Below are 26,267 nucleotides of genomic sequence, written 5' to 3'. Positions count from 1 at the left end.
CTTCTGATAGGACCTTCCAGTATATTCCATGTAAACCAAATGGTAATTTTATCACTCCTTTTTAACTCCGTCTGTCTGATCCAGTCTGTCTGATTACCTGGTTTTGACCCTTGCCTGCCGATTCTGTTATCTGCCTGACCTGACCCGGTCTGTCCTGTTTCCGTTTCTACCAGACGCCTTGTACCTTGACCTTCTGCCCAAAGACTCTTGCTATCCGGTCGTGCCCCTTTGCCAGCCAGAACATCTTGCCTTGTACCCCTAGTTAAGTCCAGATGGCACCCAAGTAAGCTGAGGGCTCCTACCGAAGCCCAGAGGTGGTCACATTACTGGTGAAGCCGAGCCGAGACCAGGGTACTTGGCACTTGTTCTGGTATTGGGTGCCGGTCGTGACACATGCAGTTCCATGCACTTCCATATATGCAAAACATAACACTTTACTAATTCTTCTCACAATTCTATCTCACAATGGCCTGAATATGACATGACAGTCTCAAATTCCATTCCATTACCTCCTTCAGAGCATGGGCCACATAGCTTATCTGTTATAAGAGATTTCCAGCTACAGGCAACAAAGAGGTGAGGGTAAGGTGGAATTGTCAAAAAAACACAGGAAAAAAATAGTTTCCCGTTCGAAAGTGATAGTATAACTTTCACAAGACAAGCAATAATATTGTAATCTGTGCAAAATTAAATTACTGTCTTGTCTCTATTGCAGACATGTATTTGTATTAATGACAAATAAGAACTAGATACATTCAAGACACTTGACATTTGTTGAAAGGCAACTAAGATTATGAGTCAAACAAAGCATTTTAAAATGAGCACATCTTTTTGTAATCCCTGCCAGCTCATAAATGACTTTATTTTCTAGGTCACCCAAGGTTCTTCAATCAATTGTATGCTGGCATGGATCATTACTCTTTAGCTGCTCGTTTTATAACTGAGGCACTGAACCCAAGTGTGTAAGTACTGACAGAACTGTACCTGTAAGTGAGAAAAATAGAAATCTGTCATATGAAAACAGTTTAAGCGTTGCCATTTAAAAAAGTTTGGGGGGGTAAAACTTTTGATGGGAAACATAACAAAACTGGTGTGGTCATGTACTAACTTTGAAGATACAACAAGCTTTCAGAAAATTCCCGTTTTGAGCTGAATAAGTGATCTAAAGACCAACCCTATTAAAGGGAACCTGTCATCCAGGCATAAAATCCCTTTTTAGATTAAACATGAATCTCAAGACATGTATTTATTAACCATCAGTACATGCTGTTTAAGTATCTTGGCTGCCAAACATACATCACCTTTCACACCTCTATACAATTAGCATAAAAATAGCTTCACAATATGCACTTCCCTTCCATTCTTTCCATTCCCAATAGCCTGTGTTTGGGCATATGCTTTAGCTGCTCCTTCCTGGTGCATACATAAGATTTAGGAATGATGCAAAGTTGCCTTCATGAAAGCTTAGAGAAAATGTCCGATGGCTGTGATCGTAGATTCCAAAGGGGTTTTCATTTGCTGAGATCAATTAAAGTTTTATTTTGCTCGGTTAATATGAAAGAACAGGATCTGAAATTATTTCATAGGGTGACAGGTCTACTTTAATCAGCAGTATCCATATTCAATTATAATTAATACATAACTCCTGTAAAATCTCTCCTATGTCTGATTTGTCGCAATATAACAAACTTTTTAATCATTCTACTGCGGGTGTCTATATATTGTCATAGCCAAATGTCATGTACTGTATGTTGACAGCTGTTAGATCTATTAATATAGATCTCAAATCAAACGTTCACAGATTTAAAAATGTAACTGCAAAAAGTGTTGCATCACAGTTAGGGGCCTATTTATTATGCTGCATAATATGAATCTTGCAGAAAAAAATGGGGTAAAAAGCTGTGTAAAATAAACATCCAGGTTTGTGCGCTGTCCTAATGCCGGACCTGATGCTCTTTTTCGACGCCACTTCAGACCTTGCATAATCCATTTAAGTTAATGGGGAAAATTTCAAGCGAGCAAGCAAGTTCTGGCAGAAGTTGCTCTATTAAAACACTCGTAAAAAGCCTTGATAATCGATTTTCCAATAGCATTTTTAAGCAGCAGCTTACAGTTACTCCAGATTTATACACAGAGATACATGGTAGCCGAACTCAGTAAAAACTTGATTCAGCCCTATGTTTAGAGCAGTGCTATCCAATATTTGCTTTAAAACTGAATAATTCTGCTCATGGCAATCCCAGGGATCATTTTAAATATCTCATTTCTTGCAGGAATTTAACCCCACCCCCTATAGTGGGGTTATGGGTTACCATAAGTTTATGATTTTGTTACCCTGCTGTCTGTTGTGGGCTGGTTCATTGCAATTATCCAGAATCCAATCCTGTTTTTGTTCACACCCTAACATATAAGATTAGGAAGAAAGAAGGGTGATGTCAATGTAACCTGCTGATTCATTGTTTTAACCCCCCCCCCCCCAGGAATGGGATCCGTTATTCCAGAAACAGAATGGCCATCTTCCATACACTCCCTTTTATCCAAACAATCCAATATTTTAAAATTATTTCCCTTTTCTTAGTAATATTAAAAAAACAGTACCTTGTATTTGATCTAAACTAAGATATGTTTAATCCTCATTGGAAGCAAAACCAACCTATTGGCTTATTCAATGTTAAATTTATTTTCTAGAAGACTTATGTTATGAAGATCCAAATTATGGAAAGATCTGTTATGCGGAAAGCCCCAGGTCCCGAGCATTCTGGATAACAGGCCCCATACCTGTAGTACAGAGGACCAATTTTGTAAGGCTGCTAGCAGCATTTTCAGGCAGACACACATGCTGAAACATAATTTAGCATTTGTGTTTGCTTAATTAAATTTGAAAATAAAAAACAGGTAATTTACTCTCTTGCACACTTAATAAAAATAATAAATGTTAGACCAAACTAGAATCCAGGATTTGACCTTATTTATTATTAAAAAAGCTTGATTTAATCGGAGAAAAACTCCAAATAGATAGAGCACTCCCCCATAGACTTACAAACAACTTTGGCAGGTCTGCGATGGTGGATTTGTAGATACAGACTTTTTGTAGCCTTGGGGTATAATAAATCTCGAAAAATTCGAGGTTTTTTTCCACTAAGAATTTGGATTTTATATTAAAAAAAAAACTTGAGTAATGAAAATATAATGAAAAGGTACTGTTGCCCTGCACTGGTAACACTAGTGTGTTTGTTTTAGAAAGACTACTATAATTTTTATATAAACAAGCTGCTGTGTAGCCATGGGGGCAGCCATTCAAACTGAAAAGGCAAAAAAAGGCACAGGCAGATAACAGATAAGACAATGGAATCCCATTGTATTCTACAGAACTTTTCTGTTATCTACTATGTAACCTGTACCTTTTCTCCTTTTCTCAAACTGAATGACTGCCCCATGGCAACAAAAAAGTTTGTTTATATAAACCGTATTAGTCTTCCTGAAGCAAACACACTGGTCTTACCAAGGCATGCCAACAGTACATTATATTTTTATTACTTTAAAACACTTTTAATCATGGGCGTTACTGTTCCTTTAAGCTTAAAATCCATTCCCCTACCACCCTCAATCAATATAAAAGTATATATGGATGAGACAGCCTCTATTGAATCAAGTCTGTGGCTCTTCTAACTTATTCTTCTTGTAAACAGTGTTTTTTTTTTGTGGTTGCCCAATGCAACAAAAAAGTCTTCCAAATCTGTAAGAACCACATTATCTATATAAATATTTCCAGGAAACATGTACAGGTATGGGACCTATTATTCAGAATATTTAGGACCTGGCGTTTTCCAGATAATGGACCTTTCCCTAATTCGGATCTTCATACCTTAAGTCTTCTAGGAAAAACTTTAAATAAACCCAGTAGGCTGGTTTTGCTTGCAATAAGGATTAATTATATGTTAGTTTGGCTCAAATACGAGGTGCTGTTGTATTATTTAAGAGAAAATTTGGATTATTTTATTATAATGGAGTCAATGGGAGATGGGCTTTCAGTAATTTTGAGCTTTCTGGATAATAGGTTTCTGGATAATGGATCCCATATCTGTAATTCAAAAGAAAGTCACTGAAATATTTTCTCCTGGCACCATTCAAATATATAGTATAAATTCAAAGTACAGTATAAAATCAATGTATTGTGTGCCTATGCATGCATGAAGTTTCCGTTTATGTGAGTGAATTTTACATTTTATAGATATACTTATGAAGTATCGACTGCATTTATACTAACTGAGGAAGCCATTCTGATGAAAATGATTGAATTTCTAGGCTGGAAAGAAGGTGATGGTATATTTAGTCCTGGTAAGTTGGAAATCCATTTTACTCAGTGTTTTAATAGTACTAGTTCAGATGTTCTATTATCACTGTTTTTTCCCCTTGGTTGTGCTGTTCTACTTTGTAGAAGACTTGTGCGTTGATAAAGTAGTTATATGACTTAAAAGGCCAGAAACAGAATGGGTGGTACTAATGCAAGTTAAATATTAGATTAGAATACTAGTTTGTGAAACCCTGCACATATTTTTCTATACTTCACTGCTATCTAAGTGAGGATTCTCATTTTTATCTAGTAATCAAACTTTTATAGAATTAAAAATAAGTCATACAAAATTCTTGGGACTGGATCTGGAAATCTTTTTTGCTATTATTGGAGGTGCATTTCATGTTATGCAAGTGTCAGCTTTTAGGCCAATGACACACTGGGCAATCCTTGGCTGTTAGTCTACCACAGACAATCACCATTCACACATTTTTCACTGAACAAAATTGGAGGCAGAGGAGTGGTACTGGAGTTTTGACTTTGTTTTCAATGTGCCAACAAATGTGGAGGAAACACCAAATCGTTACCCTGTGTTCCATAATACAGGTATGGAAACCATAATATTGAATGTGTATTACCTTAGGTTAGGGTTTTCTGGATAAGCGGTTTTGCTGTAATTTTGATCATTATACCTATAGGGGTATATTTATCATATTAGAGGTCGCCAGAGTCTTCTGGAGTGAAATTCCGCCACTCTCTATTAATTTCTATGGGATTTTGAAAGGTGTATTTATCAAAGGATGAACTTTCACATTCACCCATTGATAAATACTCTTTTAAAAATCCCATAGAAATGAATGGAGAGTGGAATTTCACTCTAGACGACAGTGGCGACCTCTAACTTCACTCTTTGATAAATATACCCCTAAGGCTACTAAAAACCTTCTACCACCTATGGTAAGAAGTAAGGGCATTGCTAGCCACGGTTGCTCTCTGCAACTTGTTGCATCGGAAGTGTGGTGCAAATTGCAACCAGACCCTGGTAAAGAATGATCTGTGCATGAGCTCTTGTTTCCCCAGTCTAACAAAAAGACCCCTTGTAAGTTATTCTCCCCAAGGGGTATATTTATCAAAGAGTGAGGTTAGAGGTCTCCACAGTGCCCTAGAGTGAAATTCTGCCACTCTCCATTCATTCTATGACATTTTTAAAAGAGTATTTATCAATGGGGGATAAATATGCCTTTCAAAATGCCATAGAAATGAATGGAGAGTGGCAGCATTTCACTCTAGAGGACTTTGGAGATCTCTAACTTCAGTGTTTGATAAATATACCCCACATGTCTAAATCAGGCACAATAGCAGGTTCATTTTATTGTGATTACAACTCATCTACTGGATAGATGTGCCAACTTGTTAGATCATTTTAGTTGTCAACCAGTTTAATCCAAAACTGTCCGACTTTATTTACTTGTATGTACCCACTGCCCTGTCCTTTAATATAACAGTAGACTCACCTGTATATCAAAACATATATATATATATATATATATATATATATATATATATATATATATATATATTTTGCAGGTAAAGTCATAAACCATGTACATATGAATTGTTAAAAGTTACTAATGGCTGTTTTAGATAAATAAGACAAAATGGTTAAATGAGATAATGTTTTCATTAATATAATTATAAGAGAATAGCCTGCATTATTATCCTGCTACAATACTGTGAATATCAGGCAACACAATGCAGCTTTTGATAAGCTTATTTTTTCCATAATGAATCATTTCTTATAGTTTTACCAAAGATTCCAGAACTGCATTTGTCTCTTACAGGTGGTTCACTTTCGAATATGTATGCTGTAAACCTAGCCAGGTATAAGTATTGCCCAGACATAAAACAAAAAGGCCTTTCAAGTGCTCCACGGCTTGTCATGTTTACATCAGAAGAGGTATTTTTTGTTGTGATCTACTGGCAAAATTTAAAGTGAAGTATATTGCATTTTCCCGTTGTTATTTTATGAACTATATTAAAAGACAAAAATAAGCTTAGAGGTTCTACCTTTGGGATTTTTGTGTAGTGATCAGTGGCTTATTGGGCCTCGCAGTACATTATTTTTCAGGCCACCAAAATGTCTAGAGTTTGACCAGTTTTAGCAATATTTATAAAACTGTATATGAATAAGAGCCTCATGGGTAGCCCATTGATCATTATATGTTTCTTAGCTGCTTTTGGAGTTACATAAATATCTTTGTTCTACAGCTATCAAGAGTCTTGGCTGGCAGTATTTCCTCGTGACATACCACTCTAGTAACCAAAGTGTACCTACAAGCAACATCTATATCATTCCAATTCCAATCTTACCACCTCTTTTTTTAATTGAGTCAAATTTGATTCCACCCCACCAGTGTTCAAAAAGTATATTCTAAAGGGATCCCGTCATCGGAAAACATGTTTTTTTTTTTTTAAAAAACGCATCAGTTAATAGTGCTACTCCATCAGAATTCTGCACTGAAATCCTTTTCTCAAAAGAGCAAACAGATTTTTTTATATTCAATTTTGAAATCTGACATGGGGCTAGACATTTTGTCAATTTCCCAGCTGCCCCATGTCATGTGACTTGTGCCTGCATTTTAGGAGAGAAATGCTTTCTGGCAGGCTGCGGTTTTTTCTTCTCAATGTAACTGAATGTGTCTCAGTGGGACATGGGTTTTTACTATTGCGTGTTGTTCTTAGATCTACCAGGCAGCTGTTATCTTGTGTTACGGAGCTGCTATCTGGTTACTTGTTCTTTTGTTTGGCTGCTGGGGGAGAAAAGGGAGGGAGTTATATCACTCCAACTTGCAGTACAGCAGTAAAGAGTGACTGAAGTTTATCAGAGCACAAGTCACATGACTTGGGCCAGCTGGGAAATTGACAATATGTCTAGCCCCATGTCAGATTTCAAAATTGAATATAAAAAAATCTGTTTGCTCTTTTGAGAAATGGATTTAAGCGCAGAATTCTGCTGGAGCAGCACTATTAACCGATTCATTCTGAAAAAAATGTTTTTTCCCATGACAGTATCCCTTAACCTCATAGTAAATGCTGCAAGTAAATTAATTGACTTTCCAATTGACTTTTTTAGCATAAAGAATGCCCACTCCCCCCAAACACCCACTCAGTGGTGTCACCCACTAAAATTGTTTTACTTTTACACTGTTTACATTATCTATTTGTCTCCCCTACATCCAATGTAATGTATAATGCTATGTGAAAAGTTAAGCATTACAAAATATACTTAAATATTTTTTAAATATTTTTCCCTAAAATACTTTCAACTATTTCCATTCAATTCCATATAAAATTGTGTGTTTATTTATAGTTCAAAAATGAATACCAACACAATAAAGCAAGTAAATATATAATATCACATAATATCAGCTTTCAGCTTCTTACATTAGGGCTTTGTCAAAGCTGTTGCCACACACTGTTTTGGTAGGATGAAAATTGTTTTAGCTCCTGTTCATGACACTTCTCCATACACTGTCATTATTGTGTTTTCAACAGTGTCATTACTCCATGAAGAAGGCAGCTGCTTTCCTCGGCATGGGCACCGAAAATGTATATTTTGTGAAGACTGATGATCGGTAAGTGAATTAGCGCCCTTCAGACGCATTTCTGAAGCATATAAAATGTATTTTTTTACCTTTGCCATTTACCATTTTCTTAACATCTTATTATAACTGAAACCGCTCTCCCTATGGGAGGTATCTTATTTTTCAGAAGTAGCTGAAAATAAAACAAGATTCACAATGTCCTTTTTTGTGCTTGTCAGACAAAATAACTGCTTGCAGTACAATTCAATCACTTGCAGTGTATCTTATATTCCATAATGCTGTATTGTCAAAGATGAATGATTTGTTTTGAAAAAAGTAGAGATGCACTGGCAACCAGATCAGTCAAAATCATGATTACAGTTAATAGATAGAATAATATAATATATAATAAGGCCATATCACCTAGACACCATTTTAATCAAATCATTCCCAATTTTAAAAATATTTTTCTTTTTCTCTGTAGTAATAAAATAGTTCCTTGTACTTGATCCAAATTAAAATCGGATAAAATATCGGAATATCTGGATTTTTGCCTCGATTTTTTTCATGTTTTTACCTGGTCCAATTATTTTGTGCTCTTTTTTTAATAATAAATAAAGTACAATCATGGATTCTAGTTTGGTCGTACTTTTTTAATTAAAATAATGATAAAAAAATTGGCTTTTGATAAAAAGGGCCCCAATGTTTAAATATTTTTTTCAGAGAAAAAGTATGAAGATCGATAAAGACCCCTTATAAGGAAAACCCCAGATCCCAAGCATTCTGGATAATAGACCCCATACCTATACAGGTATAGGATCCATTATCTGGAAACCCATTATTCAGGAAGTTCCAGAGTATGTAAAGGCCATTTCCCATAAAGTTCATACAGCAAGAATTCAAATCTTTTTTAGATTATTTCCTGTTTCTCTGAAGTAATACAATAGTACCTTGTAATTGATCCTAACTAGGCTGCATGAATTTACTGTATATTGGTGGCAAAATATTGGGTTTATTATGGGATTAATATTGGGTTTATATCATGTTTAAATGTTTTTAGTAGAATTAAGGTATGGTAATCCAAATTACAGAAAAATACCGTTTCTAGATAAACCCAGGTCCCAAACGTTTTGGATAATAGATTTGATACCTGTACTAGCAAGAACTGCAGTGATGTTACTTTGTAATATGCATATGCATATGAATGCCGATTAATTTCCAGTGTAAGGTACCATTATAGTAATATGTCGATAGACACATTAGAAATTGAATTTCTTGTAAATCCTTTGTCTGCAGTAGATTTTCATTCACTAGAGTTAAAAATTTGACTGTCGTTGATAAAAGGACGGGATCTGAACTCAGACAAACAATAAGTAGGAACCACTTTTGCTTGTGTTACCACAGCAGTCTGAGCCCAGTGCTCATTTCCTTCTTCAGACGATTTTTTTTACGAAGGGCACTTTTTCATTATGGTGGGAAATGTCATGTGCCACAGCTGACACACACATGGAATACTTATTCCTTAACAGAAGTCTAGTAGTTTGCATACAGTGCTATAACATAAAGGTGCTGCTGGCATATAATACATAAGATGCCTATGATTAAGGGATTGTATCCCGAAATGTGTAGGGCCTTTTGGTCCCTGCATGAGCCTGCAATAAAACTTGTTTCCTCCTCGAATGGAGTGCCGTCCATTCTTTTGGCACTGAATGCTGCTGGCATATAATACACTCATATTATTTGAAATTGAAGAAATAATTATTTAATTATGCATAAAGGGCATAACCCACTAATATCTACTATTATATGATTGATTGGCTGCCTTCATGGCTACACAGCAGCTTGTTTATATAAACTATAGTAGTGTTTCTGAAGCAAACACACTAGTTATACCAATGCTAAGCAACAGAACATTATTTTGAAAGACATTTATTTTTTGGTGTTACTGTTTCTTTAAGTACAGAAAACAACCACAATGCTGTTTAAGAATACTGAACCCAGCTGTTAAAATTTTTCTGTTTTTAGACAAATATTAAATTATATAAATTCCGTGTGAAATTTTGCAGAAGGAGAGTGAAAACATAAACTAAGAATTGTCCTTGATTAAAATTTAGCATATTGCTGTATTGCTGTTACCTAATACTGGCTGTACAACAAGAAACTCTACAATTCACCATCACCAATGTCAGGAAAGGGTGCACACTTTCCAGCCATGGGAAAATGATGGCACAGATCCTTGCAATTTCTAGATTATTGACACAATGAACACTATTGTGTATGTTCAGCAGCACTCTATCCAGAGGCATGTATGCATTCCCAGCCCCTGTCTCTACTGATCCCACAGAGTGCTAGATGATGCACTGTGCAAAAAAAGCTCTGTATTTACCACCTACTCTATAACATAGACCTTTTCAAGTTGTAAAGATCATTAATTGCATAGTGTAGCCTTTTTTAATTCTCCAGAGAAATATAACGTATTAGTAATGTTTTAGTCAAACAACGTGGGTACATTGGCTCTCTTCTACAATATATTGAGCCATATTTAATGATATAATGCTCTGAGAATGTAAAATACACTATTTTCAATTTTTATATGTGTGTTTATATGGTAAATTCACACAAATTCAGTTTTGGTGACCTGGAAAAAGTTATCCAACAAGTTTTTCTTGGACAATTGTAAAATACAGAACTGCAGTTTTAAGAAGTGCAGGAATACTCCTCAGGGCTGGACTAAGCTGATCGGGCTCCCTAGGCAACCAAGCCAGTCAGCCACCTCTCTCCCCCCATGAAATCATGCTGGTGGAGCGCGGTGACACAGTGGAGGAATGTGGAGGAGAGAGCAGAACAGCAGAGGTCAGCAAGCACAGACTAGGGGTAGGCAGAAGACCCTTTAACAGGTACCTGCCCAGCAGCCCCCAAAATGGCGCCTTACCCCTGATACTCCTGTTTCCATGTTGTGTAAAGTTAAATTGACTCAAGAAGATCAATCATTTGTTTTTTCCTATATTTAACTTAATTTAAAAAAAAAAAAAAAAAAGCATCTACATATTCTAGAGAATACTACATAATCTATATTCTACATTTCCTATTCTGATTGCAAAGCTGCATTTTTATTGGAAATGGTCTTCAGTAAACAGTTGCATAAGTGTATGTAAATACAATAGCTAGGATCTGTTTATTTGTATTCTTTGCTATAAACGTCTTCAGGTCACATTCAGACATCATGAATTTTGTGGAAACAATCTTTTCCATATAATGACAGTTTATAGACAAGAATAAGAAGGCAGAGAGGTCTGGTTGGTTTTGAGCAAAACATTTTCTCTGATATTAGTTTTCAATATATGATTCTGCTAGTGTTAGAAGGAATATTATATTACTAAATGTTGTAGTCAATTATTCAAATAATTCACCAAATGAAATACTGATGGCAGAGAAACATAAGAAAATCTAGCTGAACACACCTGAAAGTGGCAAAATCCTTCTGGGAAAATATACTATGGAAAACATCTTTTTGCTTTCAGTAAAAAAAATAAATGATGTTTCAAAGAAATGAACACCATCCCTACAGTCAAAAACAGAGGAGGTTCGCTGATATGTTTTCATACACCTGGAACTGGGTGTCTTCAATCTATGTATGGCACAATGAAATCAAAAGATTCAACTATTGGAGCAAATTAATGAAACTAGTGTCAGAAAGCTGGGTTTTTGGCACAGATCATGGGCCTTCCAGCAAAACAATGACCCGAAAAACACTTCAAAATAAGCATACAGAAATGGGTAAAGACACAATGGTGGCCTGTTCTGAATTGGCCAGCAATAAGTCCAGCACCAATTCATTGCTAATAAATATTAATTTAAGGGTGTCAAAAATGTTGTCAATGTCGTGTTTTCAGATATGTTACATTATGCTAGTCAACAGAACAGCAAAATTCTGCAATCTTAATAATGAAACAAGGGATTATGGAAACTTGTTTTGGCAGTTTCAATCTTATTTTACAGTAGAGCAAATTTGAGCAATTTGTGAAGTATTTGAAAAAGCGCAAGGGTGCCGATATTTTTGAAAATAACTCTAAACATTACTAGTGACAGTCACTTTAAAGTCTACTAAATCCAAAAATGTATCAATCTGTCAGCTGTCAAATATTTGCATCTTTGTGTGCCAATTTGGAAATTTAGTTGGATTTCTATTTTTTTTTTTCATTTTTTGAAAGGGTCTACCTCTCCTTTTTTACTTGGCAATATACAAAAAAATCATTGCTTCTTTATTGTACACAATATAAAAAAAAACAAATAAAATATTTGCTTCCTGAATTTAATAATGTTTGGTGGTTTAACCTGATGGAAGAGATAATAGCTAACAAATTCAGTATTACCCAGAGAATGCTTTATATTTCTATAACTGAGAATTATAGTTTTAATTCATAAACCAGAAAAATGCAGTTGACGCTATAATACAAATGCAGTAACAAATAGAAAAATAAATGAAAAGAAAATAAATTCTGACAATGTTACTTTTTTCGCTTCTTGATCTTTGCTTAAATGAGTTGTTATATCTATGACATGTTTGTCATCTAGAGGTAAGATGATACCAGAGGAATTGGAGAACCAAATACAGCGAGCAAAGAAAGAGGTGAGTGAGTAGCCTGAAACAAATTGAAAATATTCAAGGGTTTTCAAATTAATTACTTAACATAATCTTTATCCACTGGCTGTCAAGACAGTGGCTTTAACTAAAATTCTTTGCTGGCATGTTTCCAATGGCCTTTTGACTTCCTACATTAAATTTTCTTTCCCCAAAGCTAAATGCTATTAAGTGCTGTTTATTCTGCAGTGTCAAAACATATTGGAAGTTATATATAAAGCTGATGTTGAGGGGGGCTAAATACGATCATGAGTTGTATGTTAGTAAGCGTAAGGTTCATATCTAACACACAAATGCACATATAGACATCACATTCTATTTTTATCTGTATTTTCCCAAGTTACTTGATTCTTCTTTTAAACTACAAGAATAAATTCGAAGTCAAATTTCCCTTAAAACATGCATAAAAAGAGAAGTTGAGGTTTAATGGGTGGAAAGAAGGCAATAAGTAGAATGTAGTATCATTCACAACTGGATAATAACTAGACACATACCATGATGCTAGTATGCACCAGTTCCTTTTTTCTGTTTCTGCCAGTAGTTTCCTGCAAGAGGAAACTCTTGTGATAAACTCTGAAGACCCTTACAACAATAGAGATGGTGGAGTTTAGTTCTCCTTTCATAAATACAATAATATACAGTATAGACACTGCACTATATAAACCAAAATAGGAAACTTTAAACCTATATTAAAAACCAAATATTAAAAACTTTTTATAAACAAACACCCCAAAGTACAAAAATTAAAATGGGGAAAGTCACAATATCACTTTATAACCTATATAGTAGACTATAGCAAGTGCAACATAATGTAGTCTATTCTTACAAGAAGGAAACGCCTTTTATAAATAAATAAATAAATGATATATATATATATGTGTTTGAATTAGCCTGTGCAGCAGGACTAAGGTACTACTAAAACAGATTTTTGTTGTCCTACAATATTCAAATCAATAACCAAGTTATTGTGTCTTGATTTTCATAATAGATTTTCATAATGCAATTTCTCATGAATGTAATGATAATGGAAGTGAGAAGAAACAGAAGTAAAACTTTCTTTGCTTGCATAACACAAAAGCTTTATTTACTGGTCATTGGATTCTAGTGGAAATAAAACATTGATACGTATTTTCTAGAACCCTGACTTCATGCGATTAGAGAAATTAGAGAAATGCATAATTTGTTTAACTGATGGTAAGAGAATACATTATATTCACTATCAGTTAGGGGCTGATTCACTAAGGGTCGAATATCGAGGGTTAATTAACCCTCGATATTCGACTAGGAATTAAAATCCTTCGACTTCGAATATCGAAGTCGAAGGATTTAGCGCAGATTGTTCGATCGAACGATCGAAGGATAATTCCTTCGATCGAACGATAAAATCCTTCGAATCGAACGATTTGAAGGATTTAAATCCAACGATCGAAGGAATATCCTTCGATCAAAAAAAGTTAGGCAAGCCTATGGGGACCTTCCCCATAGGCTAACATTGACTTCGGTAGCTTTTAGATGGCGAACTTGGGGGTCGAAGTTTATTTTAAAGAGACAGTACTTCGACTATCGAATGGTCGAATAGTCGAATGATTTTTACTTCGAATCCTTCGATTCGAAGTCGTAGTCGAAGGTCGAAGTAGCCCATTCAATGGTCGAAGTCGGCCCAAAAAAACTTTGAAATTCAAATCCTTCACTCGAAGTTAGTGAATCGGCCCCGTAAAGTCTTTATCCATGACAATCACTGTATAAATGCAGAATGTTTTGGGCCAGCATGGAGCATTTTTGCTACTCTAAGATTTGTTTTTAACACATCCCTTTTTGTCCCAGGATTAAAAGGAGGCAGATCTCTTGTGTATTGCTGTTAGTCCCTTATTTTGCATACACTTTGGTTAATCTATGTAACTGCCTTGTCAACAGAATGATTTCAGTAAATTAGTTTTAAATTCCTCAGTATTCACATTCCAGACAGGGAGCAAATGAAACCGAACAGAGAATAGATATTAAAATACAGTTCTAGGTAGTCAGAGTTATAATAAGGCATGTGATAAGATAAGTGGAGAAATAAAAAACTCAGTACTCAAGTACTCAAATCTGCTCATTTTTTCATACCTGTTTTTTTGTGATTCCTAAAAGTATATTGTATTATTGTCTGCATCTATAAATTCCATCCAAGTAAACCACAAGGCTTCACAGTTGCAGATTTTTTTATTGGAAGCAGTACATGCTTTTTTAACATTGCTGGGTGCTGCTTGAATAGACATCACTGATAAATGTGCTTTTGTTATGTGCAAATTCATACTTGCCTTTGAATACATAGAAGAATAATATCAATACTCATCAGTGGATTGTACTAAGAATAAGTCAAAGATGCTTTGTTATGCTTATAAAAACCTAAAGTATATCTTTAAAAAATACATTTATTTTGCTATTATTTTAAATGATGAGGTAGGAATTTAGGGGGTTATTTATCAAGGTCCAAATTTATCTCAATATCGGCTGCTACAAACTCCGCTCGGGGTTTTAACGCTTATTTATTATTACATTTTCCTGAAAATTTGCTTTGCGGGAAAAGCTCAGATTTTCACATTTTTTTAGTGAATTTTCCCCGAAATCTCCGAATTTTTCTGAGTTTTCGCCCGAAAGCTCCAAAAACATTGTGAAATTGCCCGAAACCCCCGACACAACCCAAATCAATGGGACTGTTCCCATTGACTTTTATTCAACCTCGACAGGTTTGAGATGCCAGATGCCATGTTTTTATATTCGGGCTTTTTAGCCCTCGGGGTTTAATAAATTCCGAAAAGTTCGTGATTTTTTTTAAAAGTCTGATTTTATTAAAAAAAATCACCAATTTTTCGGATTTCGGGGAATTTCGGGTATTCGGAGCTTAGTAAATAACCCCCTTAATGTGAGTTTATTACTTCTTTGGTGGTATGGGTTTTTGGGAGTACTCACATAATTATTTCTGGCAAGAACAATGCTGGTGATAAGTCTTGATGTAATTAAGATGTATGCATCATTACTGGTAGCCCAACCTGTTGCTCAAGCTCAAGAAATAAATAAGTAATGATACTCACTACCCATAATTGCATTTACCTTGTTTTCATCAGAAATCAGGGAAAATGGGGAATGTTTTATAAGGTAGTCTGCCTCATAGATTAATCTTTGCTAACAATTCAGTTATACAGAAGACCCCCCATTTTACATTTTTCAGGGGACCAGAAAAAAATATTGTAAATTTCAGGAAAATGTAAAATCAGGAAAATGTGTTACAGCAATTTATTCATCAAGCACTCAAAGGATATAAGAACAGGAGTTTGTTTTACTTTGAAACACGATATCTACTGTGTTAATGAAAGGGGTTAAGCATTGCAACATTAATGTTACACTATGGGAGGGTGAGCATGTGCAACCTAAAGCAATAAGTGATTTGTGCATGGCTCTATGAGGGGCAGATTAACTGGACTTTTTATAGACAGAGCCATGGCACGACATGCATCTGTTTTGTTTTTTTTTTAAAACCTTTTTTTTGCTAATAATAAAATTCACAAAGGAAAACCAGCCATTTTTGGTGTAAAATGCAGAAAAAGTTATGTAAATCAGGGTAAAGCACCCATTGAAATTCATCATAAAGTGCAAGAAAACTTGACATTGGAATATGGAAAATGTAGGTTTTACTGTATTAAATATTGCCTCCATGTACACCGTACTTTACACCTTGCAAGTAATTCAAAACTGGAATTCACTGTAGGTCCGAGGTGCAAGTAAAGACGAACATGAATTGACGCAAGTAATATTTGAATAGATGTAGATTAGCATTTATTTTGCACTGCACCTTGCAGTAGTAAAGCATGCCCTACAATGCACATTGGCACAAACTATACAATGCACAGTTTGTGGTATGAATTGTTAAACAGTTTGAGATCTCAAAGCTTATTTTAATTATCTGCAAAAGAAAAATTGTTTGCACAAAGAAAATTATATTCACATGCATATTTTCTTTGTTAACTTTTTTTACCCTATGTTTGACTCCAGTACATTCTACAGCAGTAGTTGTAGAGTGACAGCCTCAATGTGTCTTTTGTAATTTAAGAAACACATGATAACAGTATTAAAAATAAATGGCTGTCATCTAGCATTCAGATTTATTTTACAACATTTACCTAAAACAGGGAGTCTAATTTCAAGATGCAGGGGACTAGCTAGATAAAAAGAATATACTTAAGTAGTGATGATCAATATTGTGGGTGTATGGCTATTGAACCGGATAGCCACGGATTTGCTTTATCTGGTACAAGTAAATTCTATCTGCATTTCATATTATCATAACTATAAAAATAGATTGTAAGTATGCACCACTCAAAGTATTTGAAGTGAAATCCATCTGCCTGTATGAGATTGCTATCACACAATGAGCTCATTAGGGAGCCTTTTGTCATATATATAATGTAAATGTTTTCTTTAATTATGGTTCAGGCCATTATTTAAAGTAGTTATAGATTTGTCTGTATTGCCTTCTCTTGGCTAATATTATAGAATCATCTCTCTGCTATGCCATTTGTTTTTGTTGTTGACATTGTTGTTGATCAGTCTACAGTAACTGTGCTCAACTAGGGTAGTTATACATCGTCCCTCCTGTAATTAATCATTTGCATGTCATATCACCAGTAATAGAATATGGAGAATTCATTATAACTTCATTATAACTTTAATTAACCTTATAACTTTAATTAATTAAGACATACATTTATCAAACTATGATGCCTCCCATTATGGTAGAACTAAGTCTTATCATCTGCTAAATGAACCTGTTCCAAACAAATTCACCATGTACAGTAATTCTATTGACACTGAGCTACTGTTTCTCTACCCATTTCTGTTATAGGGGGGTGTTCCATTTCTTGTTAGTGCCACATCTGGCACCACTGTACTGGGAGCATTTGATCCTCTGGATGATATTGCCAACATCTGTGAAAAACATAAACTTTGGTTTCATGTGGATGTAAGTATTCTAGATGAATATTAATCATTGTAACTGTAGTCTGGAAGTGACCATTGCCCAATAACAGCCCAGTAGCTTGAGTCCAGCACATGCTTCCAAAAGGCATTTTAATAGAAAAAAATATACATAAACCTTCCTTTCTGTTCTTTTTAAGCTTCTCTGTGCCCCTAATCATTGTGTGATGAGAAGAAATCATATAGTGGGAATATTTCAAAACCATACCTAGCTTTGATTAACAACTTGGGTTTTTGCTGAAAGGGCACTCACTGTCCCTTATAAATTCTCCATGCATTGATCTGGAGTACAGACAAACAGAAAACCATGGCACTATTGGAGATTTTGTGGTTATATTATTAGCCTAGTCTATATATTGGGGAATAATTATATAATTTATTGAGGAAGTGATCACTGGGTGTTTTGCTCATTGTGTGAATAATATAGTATATATAAAAAGCCAGTACACAATATTCTATAATGTTTGTGTTGTATATAATAAGGGTTTGGGAGATTACACTAGAACAGGTATTCAACCTATTAGTAGCTCATAAGAAAATAATAGTCATGGAAAGAAAATTCACCCATAGTTACATTTTTTACAATTTGGAAGTGGGACATTGTGCATTCACATTGACAGACCTCACTAATTTACATGTGAGGGTGAATGTTAATGATAATATAAGATCTGACGGGCCTATTTTTACAGGCCTTGAATTATAGCTTCTTTTGTCTATTGTTGAGCAAACCCTGGATAGTATATTGTATAAAAAAAATAGTATTATAATAGTGCACACTTGTTACAAAACAGGGAAGCTCTAGCTAGTCTGTTCTTAAAATGCAAGGGTTTCTTAGAAGTCTTCTTTAGCTAAAACAACAAAGAAACATTAGAGACCTAATAAGTCTAGTTCCTGTTACTCTATATTTAGTTTTGTATATGAAAGGAACAGGTTCCCCAAAGTTTGCCCTTCTGCGGGTCCACACATTGGATTACTTGTTCAGTCTGGCTGCTTCAGACAACAGGATTGGCCACTTAATGAAAGTACACCTTGCATTTGCAAGTATATTTTGTTATTTTGCTATTGAATTCTGGCTGGCACAAAAATGGGTATAGGAATGTGCTGTTTATTGGAAGATTTCCTTTGATCCTACAGTCTGTCCTCATGAACAGGACAATGTATGTCTCAGCTTGTATGTTCCATTATGTTTTCTGTCTCTTTAGGCATCTTGGGGTGGTTCTGCTTTAATATCTCGGAAGTACAGAAAATGTTTGCACGGTGTCCACAGGTAGCTGGAATATTCTACTTATATCTGTAACCGCTTATAGTTTTTCACTGTCATAGTCTCATGTTAGCAAATCTCTCTACTTTTGACTAGGGCCAATTCAGTGGCATGGAATCCACACAAAATGTTAATGGCTGGAATCCAGTGCTGTGCACTGCTTGTGAAAGACAATTCTGTAAGTCATTACATATTTATTTTATAGTTTCAAGAGTTTTGCAGTATAATAGCGTGGGTTTTAAATGAATTCAGCTTTCTTATCACAGTTGATTAAATTAGGGCTCCACGCAGCAAATAATAATGTGCCTGAATGAAGCTCAAACATAACATTTATAAAATATTAAATTAAGTTGTATATAGCATACTAAATTCAGTTTGTCATTGTAAACCATGGAATTCAGTTAATATTCAGCAATGTCATTACTAGTAATTATAACATTCCAGATCAACGCTAACATCCCCTAAAAAAAAATTAAAACCAATGTGTCTTATTAAGATGGCATTTTTTGAGGCATTTTAAGAGATTGTAAATGCAGCTGCTAGCAGCTCACAGCCTCAGCACAATCTATATAAGCCTTCAAAAGGCAATGGCACATGGGCTAATTCTTGCAGCTTTAATGACAAAGGTGATGCCAAAACGCACTGAATTGCCCCTTTGCTTGCTATGGCAAACACCTGGAATCTCACCTGCAAGCATTTGTCAGGAGGTTGAAATGGACTAGCGATTGGCACAAAAGTTGATTGGGTGCCTTTCATATGATTTGATACCTAGACGCTTATTTATCAACATTCTCATTTTAGTGGTTTTAGAAATTTCTGAAAACACAAATAAATTCACTAGGGCTCATTTATAAACTTTGCGCAGGGCAGATTGGTTCACACAGTGAATATATTTGCCCTGCGCATGGTTATATTTATAAAGCTGCATAAGAGTGGTGTATTTAATGTGCAAACAGATATGCATTTTTTTCGCACTGTAAGGGGGTTATTTCTCAAAGTCAGAATTTATCTCAATATTTTCTGCTACAAACTCTGATCAAACCCACTCGGTTTTTTTTTACGCTTAATTATTACATTTTCCAGAAAATTTGATTTGTGGGGAAAAAAAATCAGATTTTCACCATTTTTTTCTGCTCCTTTTTATCCGATTTTCACCCGAAAGCGCACATCAAAAAATCATTGGGATGTCTCCCATTGACTTATATGCAACCTCGCCAGGTCTGAGATGCCAGGTTTTCTGATTCTGACTTTTCCTCTGGGTTTAATAAATTTCCATAAAATTCGTGATTTCTTAAAAGTCAGATTTTATAAAAAAAAGAAATCACAAATTTTTCATGATTTTTTGCATTCAGAGTTTAGTAAATAACCCCCTAAATGTCCATAACAGCTTTTTAAATATGGCAAAAATCACAACTTGCGAATATTTATGCACACACTCTGCCTGGCACTTTGGTGGTGGAGAAAACATTTGCAAAACAGTTTTGCAAATTGCAAATTAAAGTTACTGTCTATGCTATTTTCGCGCACAACAACCTTGCACAGTGGGCACACTCATGCAAACACCCATCTCATTTGCGAGCCATTTGCAAAAATGTATGCACAATGCGAATGCACATAAAACTTAAATATGGGCATAGTAGTGCAATATTTTTGTGTTCAGGAAAAAAGCATGGGCAGTACAATACAACTATTTGCGAATAAATATGTGTTGTAGGATGCTCTAAAAAATATGAATACCTCGAAAACCTCGAAAAATTTTAGTTTTTTAGACTTCTAAATCTGACCTCTAAAAGTCTGAATTAGTTTAAAAGTAGTCTAATAAGATGAGTGCAGTTCCCATTGACTTTACATGTTTTGCAGTAGAAGTTTGTGGTTTTGCAATTTTTTTTAAATGTTTTTATTTGCACCATGGGTCAATACATACACAGCAAAGCTAACATGGTGTCACAATTGTAAATAAAAACTTTGCATATTTAAGACTGGGTCTGGTCTACACACTTTCATCGACCATCCCCAATCACAGAAAACATAATGTGTTTAATTTTCAATATAAGACTTGAAAGATTTTCAATAAGAGTATTTTATAAGGCAAGATTTACACAGTTGTGTATCTCTTTCCCCCAGTCCCCCCAACTTCTCCCATTATCCAATTCAGTTCACTCACACATTTTGTGGTTTTCCTATATTTCTCAAGTTTTTGATTATCAGAGCTTTAAGAAATATAGGAAAACGACAAAATGTTGTTAGTAAATGGGCACCCCAGTGTGTGGATTACATCAGGGCACATTTACTTAGCTCGAGTGAAGGATTAGAATGAAAAATACTTTGAATTTTCGAAGTGTTTTTTGGCAACTTCGACCATCGAATTGGCTGCTTCGACCTTCAACTACGACTTCGATTCGAACGATTCGAACTAAAAATCGTTCGACTGTTCGACCATTTGATAGTCAAAGTACTCTCTCTTTTAAAAAAACTTCGACCACCTACTTCGCCACCTAAAACCTACCGAGCACCAATGTTAGCCTATGGGGAAGGTCCCCATAGGCTTTCCTAGCAATTTCTGATCGAAGAAAAATTGTTCGATAGATGGATTAAAATCCTTCTATTCGCTGGATTCAAAGGATTTAATCATTCGATCGAACGATTTTTCCTTCGATCGTTCGATCAAACGAATTGCGGTAAATCCTTCGACTTCAATATTCGAAGTCGAAGGATTTAACTTTGATGGTCGAATATCGAGGGTTAATTAACTCTCGATATTTAACCCATAGTAAATGTGCCCCATCGAATCAGTAGCTTCAATATCTCTACATGCGCAATTGCCCTTCAGTTTCAATTCAGTGAGAACAATTTATCTCATGGTTTATCACGTGAAAAGATTAAATTCGAGGAGAAAAACTTTTCCCTAATTCAGTTGCAATTTTTTTCTCATAGACTTCAATACAGTTTACACATGATAAACAGCGAGATTGATTTTTCTGAAAAGAAATAAATCTCAAATTGAATCTTGTCCATGACTTTTCACATGCTAAACCTTTTTTCTCACTTAATTGAATCTGGCCTAGTGGAACAAACAATACACGGACAAGATATATAGGCATAAGTGGCCATACACGGGCCGATAAAAGCTGCCGACAGACCGTGACAGCAGTTTATTGGCCCGTGTATGGGGCCCCCCGATGGGCTTCACCGATCGAGATCGGTCGGATCTCGATCGGTCGGATCTCGATCGGTGAAGCCCGTCGGATCACGGCCGCATCTATTCGTTTATGCGGTCCCGCGATCCGACCACCCGTTAGGCATCGTTAGGATCCGATCATTGGGCCCTAGGGACCTCAAGGTGGGCATATCGGGGAGAGATCCGCTCGTTTGGCGACATCGCCAAACGAGCGGATCTCTCCATGTATGGCCACCTATAGAAACCATTATGCTAAAATTCTAATCTAGAAAGCTCTAGAAATCTAGAAAGCTTTGTAATATGGGAATACCAATTTACATAGATTCTTAGGCAAATACCATACAAAAAAACCTATTGGTTTCCTTTCATATTTTAAATGTTTTTTAGTAATTGCTCAAAATTATGGAAAGATCCTTATATAGAAAACCCCAAATCCCAATATTCCAGGTAATATAAGCGTCCGACAATGACGTCACACTCTGTCTGAAACTGTACAATACTTATAAGCTAGTGATATATTAGTGTGTACAGTATACCAAATGTTAGTCATGTAATGTGCTTCATAAACAAGACAAACAGATTACAATTACGTTTTAGTAGCTCATTTAAACGGCAACAATTGAAAACCAAATTACTGATACAGTTTATATTTTAAGTGAATACAAGTCTCATTTGATTTGGATCATCATTTAAACTGACTAAGTGCACTACACCACACCAAACCTAGGCGAATATTCAAATTTGTTATGCAAATGCTTGAATGCTTTGAAAAGTGTAAACATTTAAGACTCTCTGATTCCAAATATAGCACAGCTCATTCTGATCAACTGAAGTTCACATCTAAAAGAAAAATAGAAAGCCAGGTAATGCATAAATCAATTATTATAGGAAGCAAGGACACAATAAAAATACAAACCAAAAGGACTTGTTTCATAAAAATGGGGCAAGTTGAAAAAGTACAAAAGCATTTGCACTTTGCAGCTTGCCCCATTTATATTTGATGCTGCAGACAGACAGAGTCAGAACAATCGGATCATCCCAATATTGCCCACCTCAATGTGGGCATTTCAGGGAGAGATCTGCTCGTTTGCTGACACTGAAAAACGAGCAGATCTCTACATGTATGGCCACCAATTGACCTTTAATGTGCTATGACGTTGCCACTATTTCCGGTAGCACTTATTGATTTTATGCAAAAATCTAGTCGTTAATATAATCTGGCATATAATGAAAGCTTTTTTTTATTTTTTATGAAGAAATCAAAAAATCTACATTTAAAACACGTCAGTTCAGGACATTTTCAACTGTTCATTTTTTTTATTGTATCACAAACTGTCATGTTATTGTTATGCTGATTTAATTGTTTAGTGCAGGTAGACAATAACATCCTCCTCTGACATGCATTTTAAAATAAAATGATGCCTTGATTGTCTAGTACATTGCAATGCAGAGCATGAATAATTTTCATATGCCATGTAGCTGTTCAGCCTTTCAGTCAGTCATTGTCCTTCAGAGTCCTCTGGGACAGTCACTGTTTATTTATCAGCGAGATTTGTTGTAATGAACAAAACATATTTTATGTAATTTACAAATTCTCATTAGTTAATGCATGTCATATATACCAGCTTTAAAAAGTGTTAGAGCGAGACATAAACATTTATATATACTCTAGAGGGCAGATGTCATGGTCGGCACCCAAAACCAGAACAAATGCCAAGCACCCTGGTCTCGGCTCGTGCTTCACCTGTAGTGTGACCGCTTTTGACCTCGGGAGGAGCCCTCAGCTACTTGGATGCCACCAGGACTTATACGACAGGTGCAAGGCTAGAGGTTCTGGATAAGCAGAGGGCTCCTCCCGAGGCCAAAAGCGGTCACACTACAGGTGAAGCACGAGCCGAGACCAGGGTGCTTGGCATTTGTTCTGGTGTTGGGTGCCGACCATGACATCTGCCCTCTAGAGTATATATAAATGTTTATGTCTGTTAGCAAAGTCTTTGGGCAGAAGGTCGTGGTACAAGGTGTAGACAGAATCGTAGTCGGAACTGGCCGGGTAGAAGCAGGCAGAAAGTGAGCGTAAACAAATCAGGCTGGGTCTGGGCAGGCAGCATTCAAAGTGAGGTCAGGCAGGCAAGGGTCAAAACCGGGAGATCAATCAGAAGGATACAGCAGAAGAGATGGTCGAAGTTCAAGCAATTTATCAGGAAACAGAGGTCAGAATCTTCAGGAACAGGCAGGGGTCAGAATTAAGTTCGGAATCAGAATAGCAAAAGCTAAAGGCACCAGGAACAAAACTATAAAGGGCAGTGAAAAACTATACAATACCCCTTTAAATATTTGAATTTCGCACCCTTGTGTGCGCGCACGCCTCTAATCACCAGGCGCCGGATGAAGATGGACGCGGGGCGGGCGTCCCTGCCGTCCCCCCACTAGACCACCAGGGTAAGCTGTAACATTACCGTCCCCCCTCTAGGGGGGGTCACTGGACCACCAGGTCTCTTCTGATGGAATAGTTTCCTGAGATGGTCAGCCCTGATGTCACTAACTGAAACCCAAGGGTTCTCCTCAGGGCCATAGCCCTTCCATTTAACCAAGTACTGGAGCTTACCTCGCATGAGGCGAGCATCGAGGAGCTCTTGGACTTCAAATTCAGACTGACCTTCAACCAACACTGGGGGAGGAACGGACAATTGACGGACCTGTGAAGCTGGCTTTAGAAGAGACACATGAAAAGAATTAGAAATTTTTAAATTATCAGGCAGCTTGAGACGAACAGAAGAGGGATTAATTATTTCACGGATGGGATATGGACCAATGAACCTGGGCCCCAACTTGAGAGAGGGGACTTAATGTTCTTAGTAGACAACCATACAGGGTCTCCTACCTGATATTTGGGTGCCTCTCTACGAGACCTATCAGCTGCTTTTTTCTGAGCAGTTGTAGCTGCAGAAAGAGAGTCATGCACCACAGACCGATTTTTTGCAAATTGTTTGACAGAAGAGTTGACAGAGGGTACAGGGGAGAAAGAACCAGAAAAAGAAAATGCTTTGGGAGGTAAACCGTTAACAATTAAGAATGGGGATTCACCAGTAGAAGAATGAGTCGCATTATTGTAAGCAAACTCTGCCCAGGGTAAAAGTTCAGCCCATGAGGACTGGTTGTCAGACACGTAACACCTTAGAAATTGCTCAAGGGATTGATTAACCCTTTCAGTTTGACCATTTGTTTGAGGGTGATATGCGGTAGAAAATGATAATTCAATACCAACCAAAGAGCAGAATGCTCGCCAAAACTTTGAAACAAATTGTACCCCTCTGTTAGAAACAATATTGACCGGAAACCAATGCAACCTAAAAATGTTAGGTTTTGGCAGAAGGGAGGTGTGGGAGGGAAATGAAGTGGCTCATTTTGCTAAACCTATCCACCACCACCCAAATCACAGTTTTACTTTTGAGAGGAAGGAAGATCGACAATAAAATCCATGGAATAGGGAGTGGCCTTAACAACCCCTGTGACAATTTTTTAGAGGATTTCGACCTCTGACAAATAGGACAAGAAATAAAAAAATTTCGGACGTCCTGCTTAAAGGAAGGCCACCAAACATTTCGAGGCAAAAGGGACACCGCTTTAGCGATGCCAGGATGTCACGCCATTTTGGAATTATGGGCTTCACCCAAAACCTGTTCAAATCTTCTGGAACAAAATAATCTACCCGAGGGAGTTTCTACAGGAGCAGTTGACTGAACAGAGGATAAGAGTGTGGCAAGGTCAGATCCCAGAGCAGCCACAATTAACTCACTGGGAATTATGGGAATGCACCCACTAGTTTCAGATGGATTGGAATCAAAACTTCTAGAGAGTGCATCCGACTTTGTATTTTTAGTACCAGGCCTGAAAGTAAGAGAAAAATTAAATTGGGTGAAAAACAAAGCCCATCTAGCCTGTCTAGGATCCAGTCGTCTAGCAGATTCAATATATAGCAAATTTTTGTGGTCGTTATCACATGCTTAGCCCTTTCCAACAGATGACGCCATTCATCAAAGGCCCATTTAACAGCCAACAATTCTCTATGCCCAATGTCATAATTAGCCTCAGCAGGCGAACATTTTTTAGAGAAAAAAGCACAGGGATGTACTTTGTTGGTTGTTGGGTGCCTTTGAGAAAGGACTGCCCCAGCCCCAACTTCAGAGGCATCGACCTCCACAATGAATGGAAGCGAGGTGTCAGGATGACGAAGAATGGGGGCAAACACAAATTCTTTTTTAAGGGTTTCAAAGGCTTGGATCGCATCGGGAGGC

General features: G+C 36.3%; 1 protein-coding gene across 1 annotated transcript in view; it reads left to right on the top strand.

The window, feature by feature from the left end:
* The window catches only part of gadl1.S (glutamate decarboxylase like 1 S homeolog), a 140,338-nt gene that overhangs the window by 42,368 nt on the left and 71,703 nt on the right, over positions 1-26,267 (top strand). The window contains exons 4-11 of the mRNA XM_018269298.2: positions 872-962; positions 4,232-4,338; positions 6,136-6,251; positions 7,850-7,929; positions 12,454-12,508; positions 17,403-17,519; positions 18,736-18,800; positions 18,891-18,972. Coding sequence (XP_018124787.2) covers positions 872-962; positions 4,232-4,338; positions 6,136-6,251; positions 7,850-7,929; positions 12,454-12,508; positions 17,403-17,519; positions 18,736-18,800; positions 18,891-18,972 — 713 coding nt within the window. The remainder of the gene's footprint in view (positions 1-871; positions 963-4,231; positions 4,339-6,135; positions 6,252-7,849; positions 7,930-12,453; positions 12,509-17,402; positions 17,520-18,735; positions 18,801-18,890; positions 18,973-26,267) is intronic.

Source organism: Xenopus laevis, chromosome 6S (assembly GCF_017654675.1).
Source record: "Xenopus laevis strain J_2021 chromosome 6S, Xenopus_laevis_v10.1, whole genome shotgun sequence".
Classification (NCBI taxonomy): Eukaryota; Metazoa; Chordata; class Amphibia; order Anura; family Pipidae; genus Xenopus; species Xenopus laevis.
This window is presented reverse-complemented; position numbering and strand designations above follow the sequence as displayed.